Source organism: Pseudophryne corroboree, chromosome 5 (genome assembly GCF_028390025.1).
Source record: "Pseudophryne corroboree isolate aPseCor3 chromosome 5, aPseCor3.hap2, whole genome shotgun sequence".
Classification (NCBI taxonomy): Eukaryota; Metazoa; Chordata; class Amphibia; order Anura; family Myobatrachidae; genus Pseudophryne; species Pseudophryne corroboree.
In genome coordinates this window covers 728,277,928-728,295,249 of record NC_086448.1, presented here as the reverse complement: position 1 = coordinate 728,295,249, position 17,322 = coordinate 728,277,928, and the positions used below count along the sequence as shown (strand labels likewise).

Here is a 17,322-nt window from a genome sequence, read left to right as displayed (position 1 = left end):
TCAGAGAGCCTAAACGCTAGTCCCTAACTAACTGCTTTTTGGGGTCAAGAATTCACATTCTGTATTCCACCGAAAACTGAAAGACTTTATAAACTTTTACAGTATTTTACTAGGAGCCAATATTAGATAGCTTTAACATTTTGTATTATGTGTGTGTCTATGAACTGCAAGCTACAACATATCTCTGGTACACAGTTTGTACAGCATCAGTGTTATGTCACGGTTTCTCGCTGGCTCAGGGGGCTCCTTAGCTCTTGGATCTGCAGTAGTAGTAGGACGACATGTGAATACGTTTAGGATTGTCCCAGCCCTCTCCCTGTATTTGATGGCATAAGAGTCACATGACAGGCACAGCCAGGAATCCCAGGCACTGCACAAGGAGGAGGAGGCACAGATCTGCTGCTGCTGCTGGGGGTGTTGATTTGGCGTACTATGGACTGCACAGAGATTGTGAGTTGATGTATTTATTGAAAAAGTGTTTCTCTGCTTGTTCTTGTTGTGCCTTGGGAATATATAACCGTTTGCATCTAGTTGAGATGCTAAACATATATATATTTGTAAAGCTGCCTCTGACAATGGGTAGCTTGCCACAGTGCATCCAGTCCAACTGCTCCACACATCAGTAAATGAACATTGTAAGATAGTATATTGCAATGTTTTATTACATATCATCTGTGTGTACTAATCCTTTTACTGATGCTTGCTTAAGATAAGTAGTACATTGGAAGCAAATAGGATTATTTTCTCAAATAAATTGTCTTTTTAAAATTGAATTATTTTCTTTTTTACTTGTTTAACATGGTAAACAATAGTGGGAAAACAAAACAATATTTGTGTAATGTTTTCACTATATGTCGTATATACTTTAGATCATATATTTCTCTGCTGGGTTTTAGATTTTTTCTTTTCTACTTGAAAGGATTTTCGACGCAGATTACGACTGTTTGATTAAGTAGCAATGATTTGTATCTATTTAATTTTTTTATGTATTATGTACTCTTGCTGTAATTGTTGTAACAGAAATTGATACAAAAACAATTTTTCTGAAAAGACACAGCGTTATGCTATCGGATCTGCAAAGTTCCAGTGAAATTTCTTGTGACACACAGCAAAAGTTGGTCACTTAGCAGGGGTGCGATGTTGCGGTTACACAAACGTCAAGTCCCGCTCTTGCCATCTCCATCCTGCATTGCCCGGGATTTTTAGTGCATTAATAGAGAGGGGACAAGAACGGTGTGTATTCATTCTGCTCTGCGCTGAATGTCGTTGGGGTAGGAGTAAGGAATTCTGTGCTGGAATAATTAGGGCAATTTCTACTATGGAAGCTTCTGTACTCAAATATTGAACATGACAATTATTCTGTAGAACAGTTCTGTCAATCTTATGCAGCAATGTTATTTTTTTACAAGTGGGGAGGACATTTGGATATTTGCACCCTGTAATCCAGTCTGTGTGGTCAGTGGCGCATACAAAGTAGGGAACCATCTTTAGTAAAACCTGTTAGTATGAGCAAATGAGACCTCAGATCAAAAGGTTTTTCCAATATCTGTTTCTTTTGCGCAATAATGTCAATGAGCAGACTGCCATTTTGTGCAATCAGAAATATCCCTAACACATATACATTTAGCAGTATTCCATGTTAGTGGTAAACAACGTGTTGTTCACTTCAGGAATCATACAATTTTAAAGGACAAACTGGACCTAGTAAGGATAATGGTGAAATATACACCCATTGAGCATTTATATGCCATAGCCATATTAAGGTGGAGGTGCAGGGGATACTGTACCCTGGGCCCCCTCTGTCAGGGTGCCCCCCGGCCAGAGCACGCTGACATCACTAGCTGTCTCTCTATGGCATAGTTACCGACATTCTGGCTGCTCTCTGCGGGAGAGAGCAGCCAGGTCGGCTCAGAGGGCGGGCAGGGGAGGCTGTGACATAGAGGAGGGGGTGGACCGGAGGCGGGATGGGGGCAGAGCAAGGGCGGGGTCACTATGACACCTCCTTTAAGCCCCGCTCTGTAATGCCGCGATCACCAGCATTACACTGCAGGGGGCGTGGCTATGATGACGCGACTGCCCGGACCGCCCACTTTACACACTAAGTGGGCGGACGGGCAGGGGTAACCCCGCAAATCGGGATACTTGCCTGCTCTTCCGGGGGGCCGGGAGGGTCACCCGATTTTCGGGAGCCTCCCGGCCATTCCGGGAGAGTAGGCAAGTATGCTCTATGGTAGTTAGTGTTTATTCTAGCACCCTGCACCTTTGAAAATCTGTGCAGTTTCTCTATCATATCATGCCTGGGGTGTCAATCCCTGCTCTGGTGCTTTTGAAAAGGGGTCATGGCTTCGCAGGAGTGCCACGATCGCTAGTCAGCATCTATTCACCACAAGGACCCTGCCAACTGAACCCCCTTGCCAAATCACGGGACACTGCGGCCCGCGATGAGACAGCGGGGCAGTCCCAAAAAAACTGGACTGTCCCGGATACCGAGATACAGACCAGAGTGTGCTGAGATGCACCAAAGCAGCGAGCGACACCCCAGGCAGGAAATAGGAACTGCACAGGTTTTTAAAGGTGCAGGGTGCTAGAATGAACACTACTAGCTATGTCCCTGTATATAACACAAGTAACTGATAGGGAAGGTGGCCCCTCCCAGCTCTGGGTCCCATAACAGCTGCACTCCCTGCACCTATGGTAGCTACGCCCTTGTATATAACACATGTTGTAGTAATAATATTAATAAAAAATCATCATCATTTTATTTATATAGCGCTCTCTCCAGTAGGACTCAAGGCACTTAAACGATGAAGTACAGAAAAGCTCTTGAGAAAATATAGAGAGCATGGAGATATTAAAGGGACAATTATGGAAATGCTGAGTAACACGAAAGTCTTGAGTCTGTTTTTGAGGGATTCTAGAGTGAGGGCCTCTTGTACTGTGCATGGAAGTGAGTCCCATACAGTCGGAGCCGCATGGCTAAAAGCTTCACCGACCCCCAGATGAATTACAGGAGATTCTAGGTACTGCTAAAAGTCCTTCATCTACAGATCGCAGTAATCAAGTGAGGCAGTGTGGAATCAGAAGATGCTTCAGGTAACTTGGGCCCTGGTCATGTAGTGCTTGAAAGACAGTAAGCCCATTTTAAAGACAATTCACTATTTTACAGGCAGCCAATGGAGGGAGTAGAGAATGGGTGCTATGGGGCTGGTTGGATAACAGCCTGGCAGCTGCGTTTTGTACCAGCTGTAAGCTGTGCAATTCTTTTGCTGGGAGACCAAGGTAGAGGGTAGTCTAATAGAGATGATAAAAAGGCATGTATGAATTCTGCCAGATCTTCAGAGGGAGTTAAATGCTTGATTCTGTCTATGTTCCTCAGATGAAAGAATGAGGATTTGATTGTGGCTGATATCTGATTTTTAAGTGGTCAAGTAAAGATTCTGCACTTGATCAGTGGTTTGTAGTTCTGAATCACCAAGATTAAGTCCACTTGGTTAGATATGCTGCAGTCGTGTCCTTTTGATGTTGAGGTCCTGTCATAAGGATCTCTCTCTCTCTCTCTCTCTCTCTCTTTTTTTTATTTTTTTAATCAGGATTCAGTCACAGCCAATTGGCACTCATCCACTTCTGGATCACAGCTAGACAGCAATGTATGGTTGTTATGGAATTCTCAGTACCTGAAGCAATAGTAGGCCAGGCCATAGCGGTGGGCCCTTCTCAGCTCTGGGCCCATAGCAGCTGCACTCCTATGGTAGCTATGCCTTTGTATATAACACATGTGACAGGGAAGGTGGGCCCCTTTCATCTCTTGGCCCCATAGCAGCTGCACTCCTGCTACGTATGGTAGCTATGCCCTTGGTATGTACTCCGTTTTAGTGGTGGAGAAAATGCCATCTTCAGTGACTACATAAACAGCGGTTTTCCATCCTGTGTTGACATATAGTGGAGATAGTTGAACAGTATCTCCACATCTGACACTATATAGTGTGGCGAGCCCTCTCTGGCCTTGCTGACAATTGTCTCTTTGGTACTGTTGGGTACAAGTACCTTGTTGCCAGCCATTATTCCATATGCATTAATGAGGTCTTCTGAATGATTGGGATGGACACGCTCATTATAACCGATCTGTTGCATAATGCAACATAATGTCCAGGTAGCGCAGAGCTAGTGCAGCTCTCTCCTTATTATCCACTTAGTTAGTCAGTGGACCGGTAGTCATCTGTGAGGAGAGGGGGAGAGAAAGGGTTGAGATTGCTTGACCGGCGGCTGGGATCCCGACCGCCAGAATGCCGACGGGGAGGCAAGCGCAACGAACTTGGGGGAGAACATTATGGAGACACCCAGTACCAACTGACTATTAGGTAAGCTTATCTCAATACAGTGAAGTGATCGCTGAGGGTTGGACAATGCTATGTAATACAAAGTGGAGGTTAAAAGTTTTGTTTTAAGTATTTTGATTAGAGATGAGCGGGTTCGGTTCCTCGAGATCCGAACCCCCACGAACTTCACCTATTTTACACGGTTCTGAGGCAGCCTTGGATCTTCCCGCCTTGCTCGGTTAACACGAGCGCGCCCGAACGTCATCATCTCGCGAGATTCATATTCTATATAAGGAGCCGCGCGTCGCCGCCATTTTCACTCGTGCTTTGGAGATGATAGCGAGAGGACGTGGCTGCGTTCTCTCAGTTTCTGTGTTCACTGTTCAGTGTGCTGCAAATATCTGTGCTCAGTGTGCTGCAAATATCTGTGCTCAGTGTGCTGCAAATATCTACGTTCTCTGCCTGAAAACTCTCCATATCTGTGCTGCATTGTAGGAGGACAGTGCAGAATTTTGCTGACCACCAGTATATATATATATATATATATATATATATATATCAGTACGGTACAGTAGTCCATTGCTCTACCTCTGTGTCGTCAAGTATACTATCCATATCTGTGCTGCATCGTAGTTGTGCGCAGTATATAGTAGGAGGACAGTGCAGAATTTTGCTGACCACCAGTATATATATATATATATATATATATATATATATATATATATATAATATATATATATATAGCAGTACGGTACAGTAGTCCATTGCTCTACCTCTGTGTCATCAAGTATACTATCCATATCTGTGCTGCATTGTAGTTGTGCGCAGTATATAGTAGGAGGACAGTGCAGAATTTTGCTGACCACCAGTATATATATATATATATAGCAGTACGGTACAGTAGTCCATTGCTCTACCTCTGTGTCGTCAAGTATACTATCCATATCTGTGCTGCATTGTAGTTGTGCGCAGTATATAGAGTAGGAGGACAGTGCAGAATTTTGCTGACCACCAGTGTGTGTATGTGTGTGTGTATGTATGTATATGTGTATATATATAGCGCAGTACGATACAGAAGGCCATTGCTATTGATATATTACTGGCATATAATTCCACACATTAAAAGATGGAGAACAAAAATGTGGAGGGAGGCTGGCCACTTGGGTCGCTTAGCTTAGCCATCCAGCGACCTTGGTGCACCTCTTTTTTTTTTTTTTTTCCTTTGCATCAAGTGCTGTTTGGGGACAATTATTTTAAGTGCCATCCTGTCTGACACTGCAGTGCCACTCCTAGATGGGCCAGGTGTTTGTGCCGGCCACTTGGGTCGCTTAGCTATCCAGCGACCTCGGTGCAAATTTTAGGACTAAAAATAGTATTGTGAGGTGTTCAGAATAGACTGGAAATGAGTGGAAATTATGGTTATTGAGGTTAATAATACTATGGGATCAAAATGACCCCCAAATTCTATGATTTAAGCTGTTTTTGAAGGGTTTTTGAAAAAAAACACCCGAAACCCACCCGAATCCGACAAAAAATTTTCAGGGAGGTTTTGGCAAAACGCGTCCGAATCCAAAACCAAAACACAAAACCCGAAAAATTTCCGGTGCACAGCTCTAATTTTGATTACATTTTAAAGGTTTTGCTTTTAGATTTGTAACTTTCCATAAGTAACATTTGTTGCTCCTGGGAAACATGTTAGTGTCCACTTTTCCTTTCTGAGTAACTGAGCCACACTTTATAACCGTCCCAGAAGAAAAGTAACATCACCCACAGAAGATGGGCATCTTATTGCAGATGTCTTCCCTGACGCTCCGTTTTTTGAGTTGTCACGATTTTAAAATTCATTATTTACCTGATTAATTTTTTCTTCTATGTTGGCCACAGAGAAATTGTATAGGCGCTTCTTGTTCTGGAAGATGGTGAAGAGGATTCTGCGCTCTAACTGAAAAACGTTCTCGCCAATCATCGCTTGGTAGAGGTTTATATCTGTGGGTGATGAAAGATAAAACTAATGAAAGAGTCACTCACCCTATCCATCTATCATTTCTCACTGGGATCACTCTGGCTATGAGTCATTGCTCACAAACATGTTATAGCACTTCAATGTACATTAAAGTTTATTGCCAATATATATATTCCCCTATCTTTCAGGCACTCAGTGAGAGAGAGGCTGTGTCAGGGGGAGGGAGAGAGAGAGACTGTGTTAGAGGGAGTGAGAGGGGGTGTGCCAGGAAGATAGTGAGGGAGAGAGAAATAGTGTCATCAGGGAGAGAGAGATGAACAGTGTCAAGGAGAAAGTAAAAAAATAGAGAGGTGCAAGAGAGAGTATCAGGGAGAGGGGGAGGGGAAACTAACATTACCTGATTCCCACAAAGGTCTCTGATGGGGGCGGTCACCTCCTTGCATTAGGCCCCACCCCCTAAATGCCCACTTATTGTGGCACTTGGAGTCGGCTGGTAGGCCCCCCTCCCCTTGCTGCATCCTCTGTGCGTCTGCAGCCTCGGTGGAAAGGGGTGTGTGTGTGTGTGTGTGTGTGTGTGTGTGTGTGTGGGGGGGGGGTATGCTATTGTGGCCGGTTTAGTGGGGAGGTGAAGGTGAGCTACAGGCCTTGGAGGCATTCCATGACTGGGTGGAGGGGGAGCAGTGGGCCCTTTAAGTAGCCTGTGCCCCATAGCAGCTGCACCCCGTGCACACACGGTAGTTACGCCACTGCTCTTATTTACACCTGTGGGAATGTTGCATGCATGACATTTTTTGGTTCTTTTTTTTTTTTTTTTCATTTGTAAGTTGTGCTGGTTTTTCCAATCTCCTGCTCAGAAGAGAATGGATTGTACATTGGTCTGTGATACTAATATGACAGTGTATCCCAGAATATATATATAATGTGTGTATACTATGTGTGTGTGTGTATGCATATATTTATGTATATGTAAGTAGTAGATTGAAGCCTCTCGAACAAAAGGAATCTCCCAACAGTCTATCTGCACGCTGCCACCTGTGTCAATTGTCGTCCACCCGTTTCCACACGGGGAAGTGTTTATCTAAAAAAAAAATGACGTTGTGTGGGGCGCAAATAGTGCATTAAAAGAGTAACAATTTATTGGAACATCATACACCGCAAATCCAATTCAGTGCGTACCAGAGAAGGCGGTACATTCACCGCTAATAAAATCATATAAGAACAATCATAAAAGACGCATTCATCGCTGCATTCTGCAGGGTTCACTGTCCGTCCATAAGCCATGGACGGCTTATAAATTGACGTTGAACCCTGCAGAATGCAGCGGTGAATGCGTCTTATATGATTGATTTGATTAGCGGTGAATGTACCGCCTTCTCTGGTACGCACTGAAGTGGATTTGCTGTGTATGATGTTCCAATAAATTGTTACTCTTTTAATGCACTGTTGGCGCCCCCCACAACTTTATTGCTGATGTATATTTGTCTCTCTTGGCTTTGTAGGCTAAGGTTGCCATGCTTTTCGCATTTTGAGTAGCTGGTAATCATTCAGAGACATTGGGGGTAATTCCAAGTTGATCGCAGCAGGAAATTTTTTAGCAGTTGGGCAAAACCATGTGTACTGCAGGGGAGGCAGATTTAACATGTGCAGACAGAGTTAGATTTGGGTGTGGTGAGTTCAATCTGCAATCTAAATTGCAGTGTAAAAATAAAGCAGCCAGTATTTACCCTGCACAGAAACAAAATAACCCACCCAAATCTAACTCTCTCTGCACATGTTATATCTGCCCCCCCTGCAGTGCACATGGTTTTGCCCAATTGCTAAAAAATTTCCTGCTTCGATCAACTTGGAATTACCCCCATTGTTTAAAAGGCGGTTCTTGCACTTTGTTGACAGTAGACAAGGAGCAGTGTTGCTTTTCGCGATATTGTTTTTAAGGAATGAATTATATTTCTGTATTTATTGTTTTTTTTGTGTTTTTGTTTTTTCTCTGATAGTCTGTTTCCCAGCCTGCTCCTGCTGTGCTCTACACAATAGACTCCCATTTCCAAGCATAGATGTGCAAAGTGCAGAGGAAAGATTTCCTCCATCTACTGTGCTGTGAAGCACAATATGGATTATTTACCATTTGGGTAGCAGAGATCATAAACATAGAAAGGCAGCCGTTATAATGTACAGATCAGGATATGGGGTTATTTTATTTATTTTCCCTTTTTTTTTTTAATTTTTTTGTTTTTGTTTATAACAAGAGAAGCAATAATATAGATCTAACAGGTAATGTATGCAGACCAACATAAAACCATAAAGCACTCTGTAGTCCCTGTCATGACCAGTAAGGGGAGAACAGACCGTGCCATTCCCATACATGTCAGAGTATGGCAGACGGCTATGAACATGACTGCTTGCGGCAAAGTCGGGAAACAGTGGTTAAAGAGGGGGATGGAAGGAGGACATTGAGGCCAAGGCCGCCAGGAAGAGTAGCTGGTGCAGCACACAATAAGGATACCCATTGAAGTTGGGCATATGGCAGAGGTTCTCAAACGCGGTACTCAATGCACCCCAATGGTCCAGATTTTAATTATATTCATGCTTGGCCACAGGTGACTTAATTAGCACTTCATTCAATTTGATTTAACCATCTGTGCTGAGCCATGGATATATTTAAAACCTGGACCATTGGGGTGCTTTGAGGAGCGCGTCTGAGAACCTCTGGCATATCGGCATGGAATGAAGTACTGTATGCAGCATAAAGATCAGGTTAGGTTAAACATTCACTTTTCTTCAGAACGGAGATCAGTGATTAGTGTTTTCCCACTGTCCTCTTTATACCGCATTGCTGGTGTCCGTCATTTTGCGTTCTCAGAGAAACAGAACGTTAAATTAGTGATCTCTGAACTATACTTATTACATGTGAATAAAGGGATTCAGATATGTATATTATTTTTTAAGATGCTCATTAGTTATTGATTAAAGTTTTGTTTATTGCGATAGTTAACATTGGGATGTAAGGAAGGTGTTAATTATGAGGAACATATGTATTAGGTGTCACTGTATTATACAGGGCCGTCTTTTTGTATGGGCTCAATGGGCTCTTGCCCAAGGGCCCCATGAGTCTAAGGGCCCTAGGCTGATAGCTGAGGGTCTCCTCTTTCCAGGGGTACCAGATTTTTGAAAATCGGCCCTAGGGAACCTGAGATATTCGACTTCTAAGCAGACTGTTAATTGCTCTTCCCAGCCAGATATCTCTGGTTCTGTCTGACTTAGCATTTTTCTGAAGGTATAATCCAAAAGCTGGCACTCTACCCTTTCGGTGGACACTGGCACCTTCCAGCAGCTGGTCCCTGCTCCAGCTTCTCACGCCTGGTATGCAGTTTTATAGTTTCATCTGTGGATTGCTCTGGCTCCTGAACTCTGATCCCCAAGTCCCCAGTACATCCTGAGATGGGATTCTCTAGCGTTTTACCTCATTGAAAGCTAAGAAATCTATTTTCAGGAACTGGATATATCTGCAGTCAGGCAAGCATCCTGACCACCAGAAAATGATGAGTATTAAGCCCACTCCACTCTCCAACCCTTCCCTGTGTATTAAACCCTGCCCTACCCCTCTGTAAGTCATGTACCGGGGCCCCTTCATTCAGCCCAATGCCACCTTCTACAGTTTAGTGTTCTCCCTCCTGCCTCATCTCCCACCATCGGTGCAGTATTGGAGTAATTAGCAGAAATTACTGCTCCAGGTCCTACATGCTGAGCAGAAGATAGAACACCCTCTACTGCCCGCAGGACATCAAAGCTGCCGCTGATAGCACCTCCCACCCCTACCGCTGCAGGATGGGTAGGGGCCCCAGTGCACTGCTTTGCCTAGGGGCCTACACTGCTGTTAAGACACCCCGACTGTATACTAAAACGTTGCTCACAATTTGTATCATTGGTCTGAATTCTGGAAAAATAAAATCTCTGTTAGCGTCCCTGCAATTAAGTAGTAATTTCTTTGCTGAGAACATTTTATTCTAGGAAATACTACATTAATAAAAGAAAATCTTTAAATAAACATTTCTAATTTTCGATTGCAATTGTTTGCGCTGTGATGAGATGATGTGTTAATGTGGACAGTGGAGAAAGGCCCTGGTCTGTAGTCTCAGATACTGTCAGTCAGATAATGAGTGTGGTCTGTATTCCTCTCAGGTTATGGTATCTCTTCTCCTAACAACACTGTTCCTGTTCCCCTCAGATAATGGCATTGGCCTAACTCTCTCCTCTTTATATTTCCCCCATTTTACAGGATTTCGCTTGATATTTGGTCCCCAGCACCTTTACTCCTTTAGATAATAACCCGGTCCTTACCTTCCTCATGGCATGACCCCTATTCTCCTCATGTCATAGTCCCTATACTCTTCAGTAACAGCTTCCAGTCCTTGTGCGCCCTGTGTCTGACTCTGCAGCGTAGTGGGAGGTCTGGGATGTGGGATGGCCTAGGGGCAGTATTCTTGGGCAGGCTGCTGCCTCCACTCAGGGTGTTTTGCTTTAGTTCTGCCTATATTGCAAGTATGGCAGATGCAGCTCTCCTCACTCCCTATGGTGGAGGTTCAGGGATGCAGCAGCAGATCGCAGACTCCAAACCGTGGTCCGTTTAGACGGTCGCATTGGAACATGCACCGGACTAGTTTGTCCCACAAGCTGCAGTTTGGATGCCCCTGCTTTCAAAATATTTGAGACTCAATCTCCACCAGTTTAGGGGCTGCTTCTAAAAGAAACTATTGCAGAGTGGAAATGGTTGTGCATCTTTATGCACAGCAAGGAACGCCCATAACACCAGTTACCGCCTTCGTTATTCAGTAATCTCATTCCACAAATGGAATTCTTATTCCTGCCCTGCGCTGCGTAACTACAGATGCGTCGTCCTCATCTAGAGTTGCAAATCATTACGTATGGACTTGGCAAGCGCCGACCCCCCCGAAATATGTCTTATTCATATCATGATGCGAATGAGTCTCACAAGCATATGAAATGCTACGTTAGTGTTTTCCAGGAAAATGCTGTAACGTAGCATTTCATATGCAGATACAGTTGCATTCACAATATAGTCATGCAGCATATAATTTTAATCAGCAGAGTCTGTAGGGATGTGAATAATGCACATTTTTAGGAAAAAATGCACCAAAAGATGCTTAGCATTAGCAAACGCGCGTACGATTAGGCGCAAGTTAAAACCTCTATAGGGGCATCGCTGCCCCTATTGTGTACTCTGCAAGAAATGCCCTTACTCCCTCCAACTTCATTGGCTGGTACAGAGTTTGCTGCCATCTTTGTAAACCTGTGTTCTTTGGTATAATCTTAGACACACTTGTGCTAATTTCCAAAGATGTATCTCTGCTGTGCTGCTGTTATTTGCTCTTCCTTAATGTGACCCTGCATCTAATCGCTCCTGCTTTCTGATAATGACAAAACATTAGCATAGAATGACTATTTTTGCTGAGTCTCCCAGTTGTTCTGTTATAGCATCTAAAATATATCTGACCATTTATGCTGAATCACTTATTAATGGGTTTGATAAGTCCATCATTCTGCCTGCAAGCTATAAATATGATTTAAGTAGTGGTGCCAAAACAGGAGCTGGTCTTTCTGTGACATGTTATAAATACAATTTGTTAACAATTTATAAAATCTGTTTAATGCTGAAAGTTCTTTTACTCGGTAGCAGTCATCATGTTCTACAAAGATCTTAATACCCACTGATATCATTTTTAAAGATTTTTGCACACCAAGTTCTATAAACTGTTTATTGTGACTGTTGCACATGAAAATACCAGAAGATCAGCAGTTTCTGACGTACCAGCCCTTCTTGCAGCTATAATTATTCCATGGTCCAAATCGGATCACGGTTGTTTCCCATTTCTGGTGTTTGGGCTGCACAACATGTGAACCTCTGCATGCATTTATGGACTGAATTGCTTCAACATGATTGACTAATAAATTATATGAACAAGCTGAGTGACTCTGTCTGTTTAATGTGTCTATCTGTAAATTAATGAAGATATAAATAATAAATTAACAAAGATATAGATCGATCATTTACTGTCTATCTATGGGGCTATCCAATTACCAGTGTTAATTTTTCATCCTAAAAAATTACCCATTTTCGGGCGAAAACACATGGGATCCGGAGTAAGTTCCCAAACCCATGTGTTTTTGCAAAAAAAAAAAAAAAAGGGTCTCTAAGGGCTGGTTATTGGGGATTTTTCACAAGCCTGAGGCATGTGACTCATAACCCCCGATAACTGCCGGCATCAGGACTAATAGAATAGCCCCAGGCGAGTCAATTAGCCAAGGTAAATTACTTCGGCTAAGTGGATAACGCCCAATATGTTAGTTAATTTATAATCTATTTTAGTTACAAGCACTACTTTATTTATATTTAAAATAACGAATTATCGGAGCTGCTACCCCCTAACATATTTATTTAGCGCAGTATATACTTTAAAATGAATTCGGCGTTTTAATGTACATTAAGTGTTATGGGAACTTTTACGTTAAGAATGGTAACCATTTTTACATTAATTTATTCATTCTGGCTTTTAAATGCAATATCTTAAAATGGTTTGTTGTAATACCGGCGGCAGGGATCCCGGAGGTCCGAATACCTACCCCGGGATCCATTGCCGCCTGAATCCCGGCAGCAGGGGGCGTGCGCTAGAAAGCCACTTGTGGGCTTGCTGCACCCGCCACGCTGCAGGCTTGATGCGCTCGCTACAGGTTCTATTCCCACTCTATGGGCGTCGTGGACACCCATGAGTGAGAAAAGCCCTGGCACCGCTGTCGGGATGGTGGCGTTGGTTTTCTGACCGGCGGGATTCCGACTGCCGGAATATTGACTACATCCCCTTAAAATAAGGCGATGAACTTTTGCAGATGAAGTTTCCCATCGATCTAGGGATATTCTTTTTTTTTTTTTTTCCTGTCTTTTTATTTTTCTTCTGATTTTATATAACCATGTCTGAGCTTGCAGCATACAGTACCTGGACTGGATCCCATCCCCTTGCCAATTGATGTATTTAGCTAAAACCATTTTGATGTGTTAATTTGTGATTATAAGTCCTTTCCTTTGAACATGCATGTCATTTCTCACTACTTTTAATTATAAGCACATGTGGTACTGTATACTTTAAAGCTGTAGCTACTTTTACGTTCCCGTGTACCTCTGTACCTTGAGCTGTATACTTGTCACTCATGACTGAATTTGCAGCAAGAGTGCAGGACTGTTAATATTGTAACTGTACTCATGTGATGCCTTGTTACTGTTTTGTAGGCCTGACCTGTAGCCTGACATGGCCACAGCCTCACCTCAGCAGGCTAATAGAAACAGTCATGAAGGTTTACAGCTGCACGTGACAGGTAAGATGCTTAATTTGCTGTGAGACAGGAAGCCTTATTGTTCCCTGCCTGTTTACATACGGTGACGCTCGCACTGGGGTGCGTAACCCTTAGCCAACTCTGTAAGAATCTGTCAAGTGTGTTTTGTTTTTTAGTCTTGAATATTTAAAAAAAAAAATGCAATCAGTAAAGAGATCCTATTACTGTAGAATCAGTTACTTCATGTTCCATCCACGCTGAACTCTCAACGTTCCGATTCAGTTGTTTGTGGGAATTTGGCCCCCCCATCTAAAGCTATTTAGTTGTTTTGGGCGACCAGCCCCAAGGCTGTACTTATCAGCTTGCACCCTCTGGAGGTCCGTGTGGGAAATCTGCCATAATTGGGGCTTTGGGGATGTTCGCTAGTGCCGGACGCACCTTTACTGCACTGTGGGCCTAATTCAGACCCGATCGCTGCAACGGCAGTGATCACAGTCTGAAGCCCTTTGGGGCGTGTGCACGTGAGGCCCAATGAGATGCGAATGCATCTCAGGGATGTGATTGCCTCTACCTGATTGACAGGCAGAGTTGGTCGCGGGGCGGAGGGGGCCGTTGGTGGGGCGCGGCCCGGACAACGCAGGCATGTCCGGACCGTTGTGGGGGCGGGCCGCAGTGGTTGCGTGAGTCACATGCAGCTGCTGCGACCCAAAACGCGGCGGGTAGCTACTCTGTGGGTGTAAAAGCATCATGGGGGGGGGGGGGGGGCCTGACATGCGGGGCGGACTAGTCCTGTGATGGGCATCCTCCCGCATGTGCTAAATTTATCACATCTACGATAAGCTCTGAATTACCCCCTGTGCCTGGCGCTAAGCACAGGAGAAGCACCTTAATGTATCTGATCCCAGCCAGACTCTTATAAGAATACGGCTGTTGTAACCAGTGTGGTGCTGGTTCCATAAAACAATTGAATAGCTCCCGACAACTTTAGACGAGCTAAAGTCTCTCAAGCAGTTGAATTGTCTCCTTATGATTGATTTACAGCTTGATGTGGTAAGTCGTAGGGTGAGGTTGGTGATTCAACACTCAGTAAGCCTGTACCCAGCATATGGCCGAACACACAGCATCAGTTATATGAAGGCAAAAGACAGGGAGCATTGGTGGCAAGAAATATTTAAGGAGGAGAACAGAGAAGTAAGGTTATCCAGTCCTCAAGAGTTTAAATAATAAGGGGAATAATGAAATAGTTGTTGGACGGGTGCCTGTATAAACCCTCCCTATTTATTATGTCCTGGTGGCTTCTGCTCACTGTCTAAAGATTCCAAAGTTCACAATACGTGCTTCATTTCTCTGAGCTTACAAATCGTACTATAACACCTTACTAGCTGCTCTGTAGTTTATAGGATTGAGTAGCGCAGACTTAGTTTTGGGAGCATAAACTAAGCAGTACCTTTTTATATCTGTATTTACAAATGCATAAAATGCACAATATTGCTGCAGTATTCTAGAAGATTATCCCTGTGTGTGTGTTACATATTTTTGTGTTTTTATTTTTCTGCAACACTAAAATGTTTTCATTTAAATGCCTTGATTTTAAACAGTATTAGTATTTGCCCTGATTAATTGTTGAAGATGTTTATTACTGTTGGTCCTTTTACTTATTCTCCATGGCGTGTCGCTTTCACTTTGCTGCAGACAATAGGTGTTTTGTAACAATGACTAAGTGAGAGTGTTGTATGGCCTAAGTCAGTGCTGTCCTGCGGGCTCGGGCTGCCTACAGGCCAGTGAATTGTCGGCAGGCACTGTTGTGTTTGTCTGTCCCAACCGTGATGTGAGCACCACTTTAACTTCACAGCAATAAAGGGTTTCATTGATTAAACGGGTATGGGTCATTAGGTCGAGATGGTCACTAGGTCGACATGTACTAGGTCGACGTAGAAAAAGGTCAAGATGAGTTTTTTACTTTTTTTTTTTTTTGTGTCGTTTTCTTCGTAAAGTGACGGGGAACCCCAGTTAGTACATCATGTCCCCTCGCATGGCGAGCGAGCTTCGAGCAGGGTGCCTCGCTCCGCTGTTGTTTCGCTCGGCACAGGTTACTATTCCCAATCTTAGTCAGTGTGGATCGTAAAGTATGAAACAGTTAAAAAAATAAGATTTTAAACCTACCGGTAAATCTTTTTCTCCTAGTCCGTAGAGGATGCTGGGGACTCAGTAAGGACCATGGGGTATAGACGGGCTCCGCAGGAGATATGGGCACTCTAAAGAACTTTTAATATTGGTGTGCACTGGCTCCTCCCTCTATGCCCCTCCTCCAGACCTCAGTTAGAGAAACTGTGCCCAGGGGAGATGGACAATACGAGGAAAGGATTTTGTAAATCTAAGGGCAAGATTCATACCAGCCCACACCAAACACACCGTATAACCTGGAATATATACGCAACCAGTTAACAGTATGAACAAAAAACAGTATCCGTCAAAGACCGATCTTAACTGTAACATAACCCTTATGTAAGCAACAACTATATACAAGTCTTGCAGAAGAAGTCCGCACTGGGACGGGCGCCCAGCATCCTCTACGGACTAGGAGAAAAAGATTTACCGGTAGGTAGGTTTAAAATCTTATTTTCTCTTAAGTCCTAGAGGATTCTGGGGACTCCGTAAGGACCATGGGGTTTATACCAAAGCTCCAAACCGGGCGGGAGAGTGCGGATGACTCTGCAGCACCGATTGAGCAAACGCGAGGTCCTCATCAGCCAGGGTATCAAACTTGTAGAATTTTGCAAGTGTGTTTGAACCCGCCCAAGAAGCTGTTCGGCACAACTGTAATGCCTAGTGGAATGGGCCTTTACCGAATTTGGTACTGGCAATCCAGCCGTAGAATGAGCCTGCTGAATCGTGTTACAGATCCAGCGAGCAATAGTCTGCTTAGAAGCAGGCGCGCCAACCTTGTTGGCTGCATATAGGACAAACAGAGCCTCTGTTTTCCTAACCCTAGCTGTCCTGGCTAAGTAAATTTTCAAGGCCCTGACCACATCCAGGGACTTGTAGTCCTCCAAGTCACCCGTAGTCACAGGTACCACAATAGGTTGGTTCAAATGAAAAGAAGAGAGCACCTTTGGCAGAAATTGAGGACGAGTCCTCAACTCTGCTCTATCCACATGAAAAATCAAGTATCGGCTCTTGTGAGACAAGGCCGCCAACTCCGACACCCGCCTTGCAGATGCCAAGGCTAATAACATAACCACCTTCCAGGTGAGAAATTTTAATTCCACCGTTTGAAGAGGTTCAAACCAGTGTGACTTAAGGAACTGTAACACCACGTTAAGGTCCCATGGCGCCACTGGTGGCACAAAAGGAGGCTGGATGTGCAGCACTCCCTTCACGAAAGTTTGGACTTCTGGGAGAGAAGCCAATTCTTTTTGAAAAAATATAGATAGGGCCGAAATCTGTACCTTAATTGAGCCTAATTTTAGGCCCATATCCACTCCCGTCTGTAGGAAGTGGAGAAAACGGCCCAGATGGAAATCTTCCGTAGGAGCATTCTTGGTTTCACACCAAGATACATATTTCCTCCAGATACGGTGATAATTCTTCGCCGTTACCTCCTTCCTAGCCTTTATCAGAGTAGGGATAACTTCCTCTGGAATACGTCTCTCTGCTAGGATGCGGTGTTCAACCGCCATGCCGTCAAACGCAACCGCG

The 17,322-nt window shown here is 43.9% G+C and overlaps 1 protein-coding gene across 2 annotated transcripts in view; it reads left to right on the top strand.

Annotated features, from left to right (window-relative positions):
- WWP1 (WW domain containing E3 ubiquitin protein ligase 1) overlaps nucleotides 1–17,322 on the top strand; it is a 340,005-nt gene that overhangs the window by 136,506 nt on the left and 186,177 nt on the right. The window contains exons 1-2 of one of the 2 annotated variants that reach the window (XM_063924045.1): nucleotides 366–450; nucleotides 13,580–13,665. In XM_063924045.1, coding sequence (XP_063780115.1) covers nucleotides 13,599–13,665 — 67 coding nt within the window. In that variant the 5' untranslated portion in view covers nucleotides 366–450; nucleotides 13,580–13,598. Of the gene's footprint in view, nucleotides 1–365; nucleotides 451–13,579; nucleotides 13,666–17,322 lie in introns of those variants that run through there. The other variant, XM_063924044.1, reaches the window with a different exon arrangement.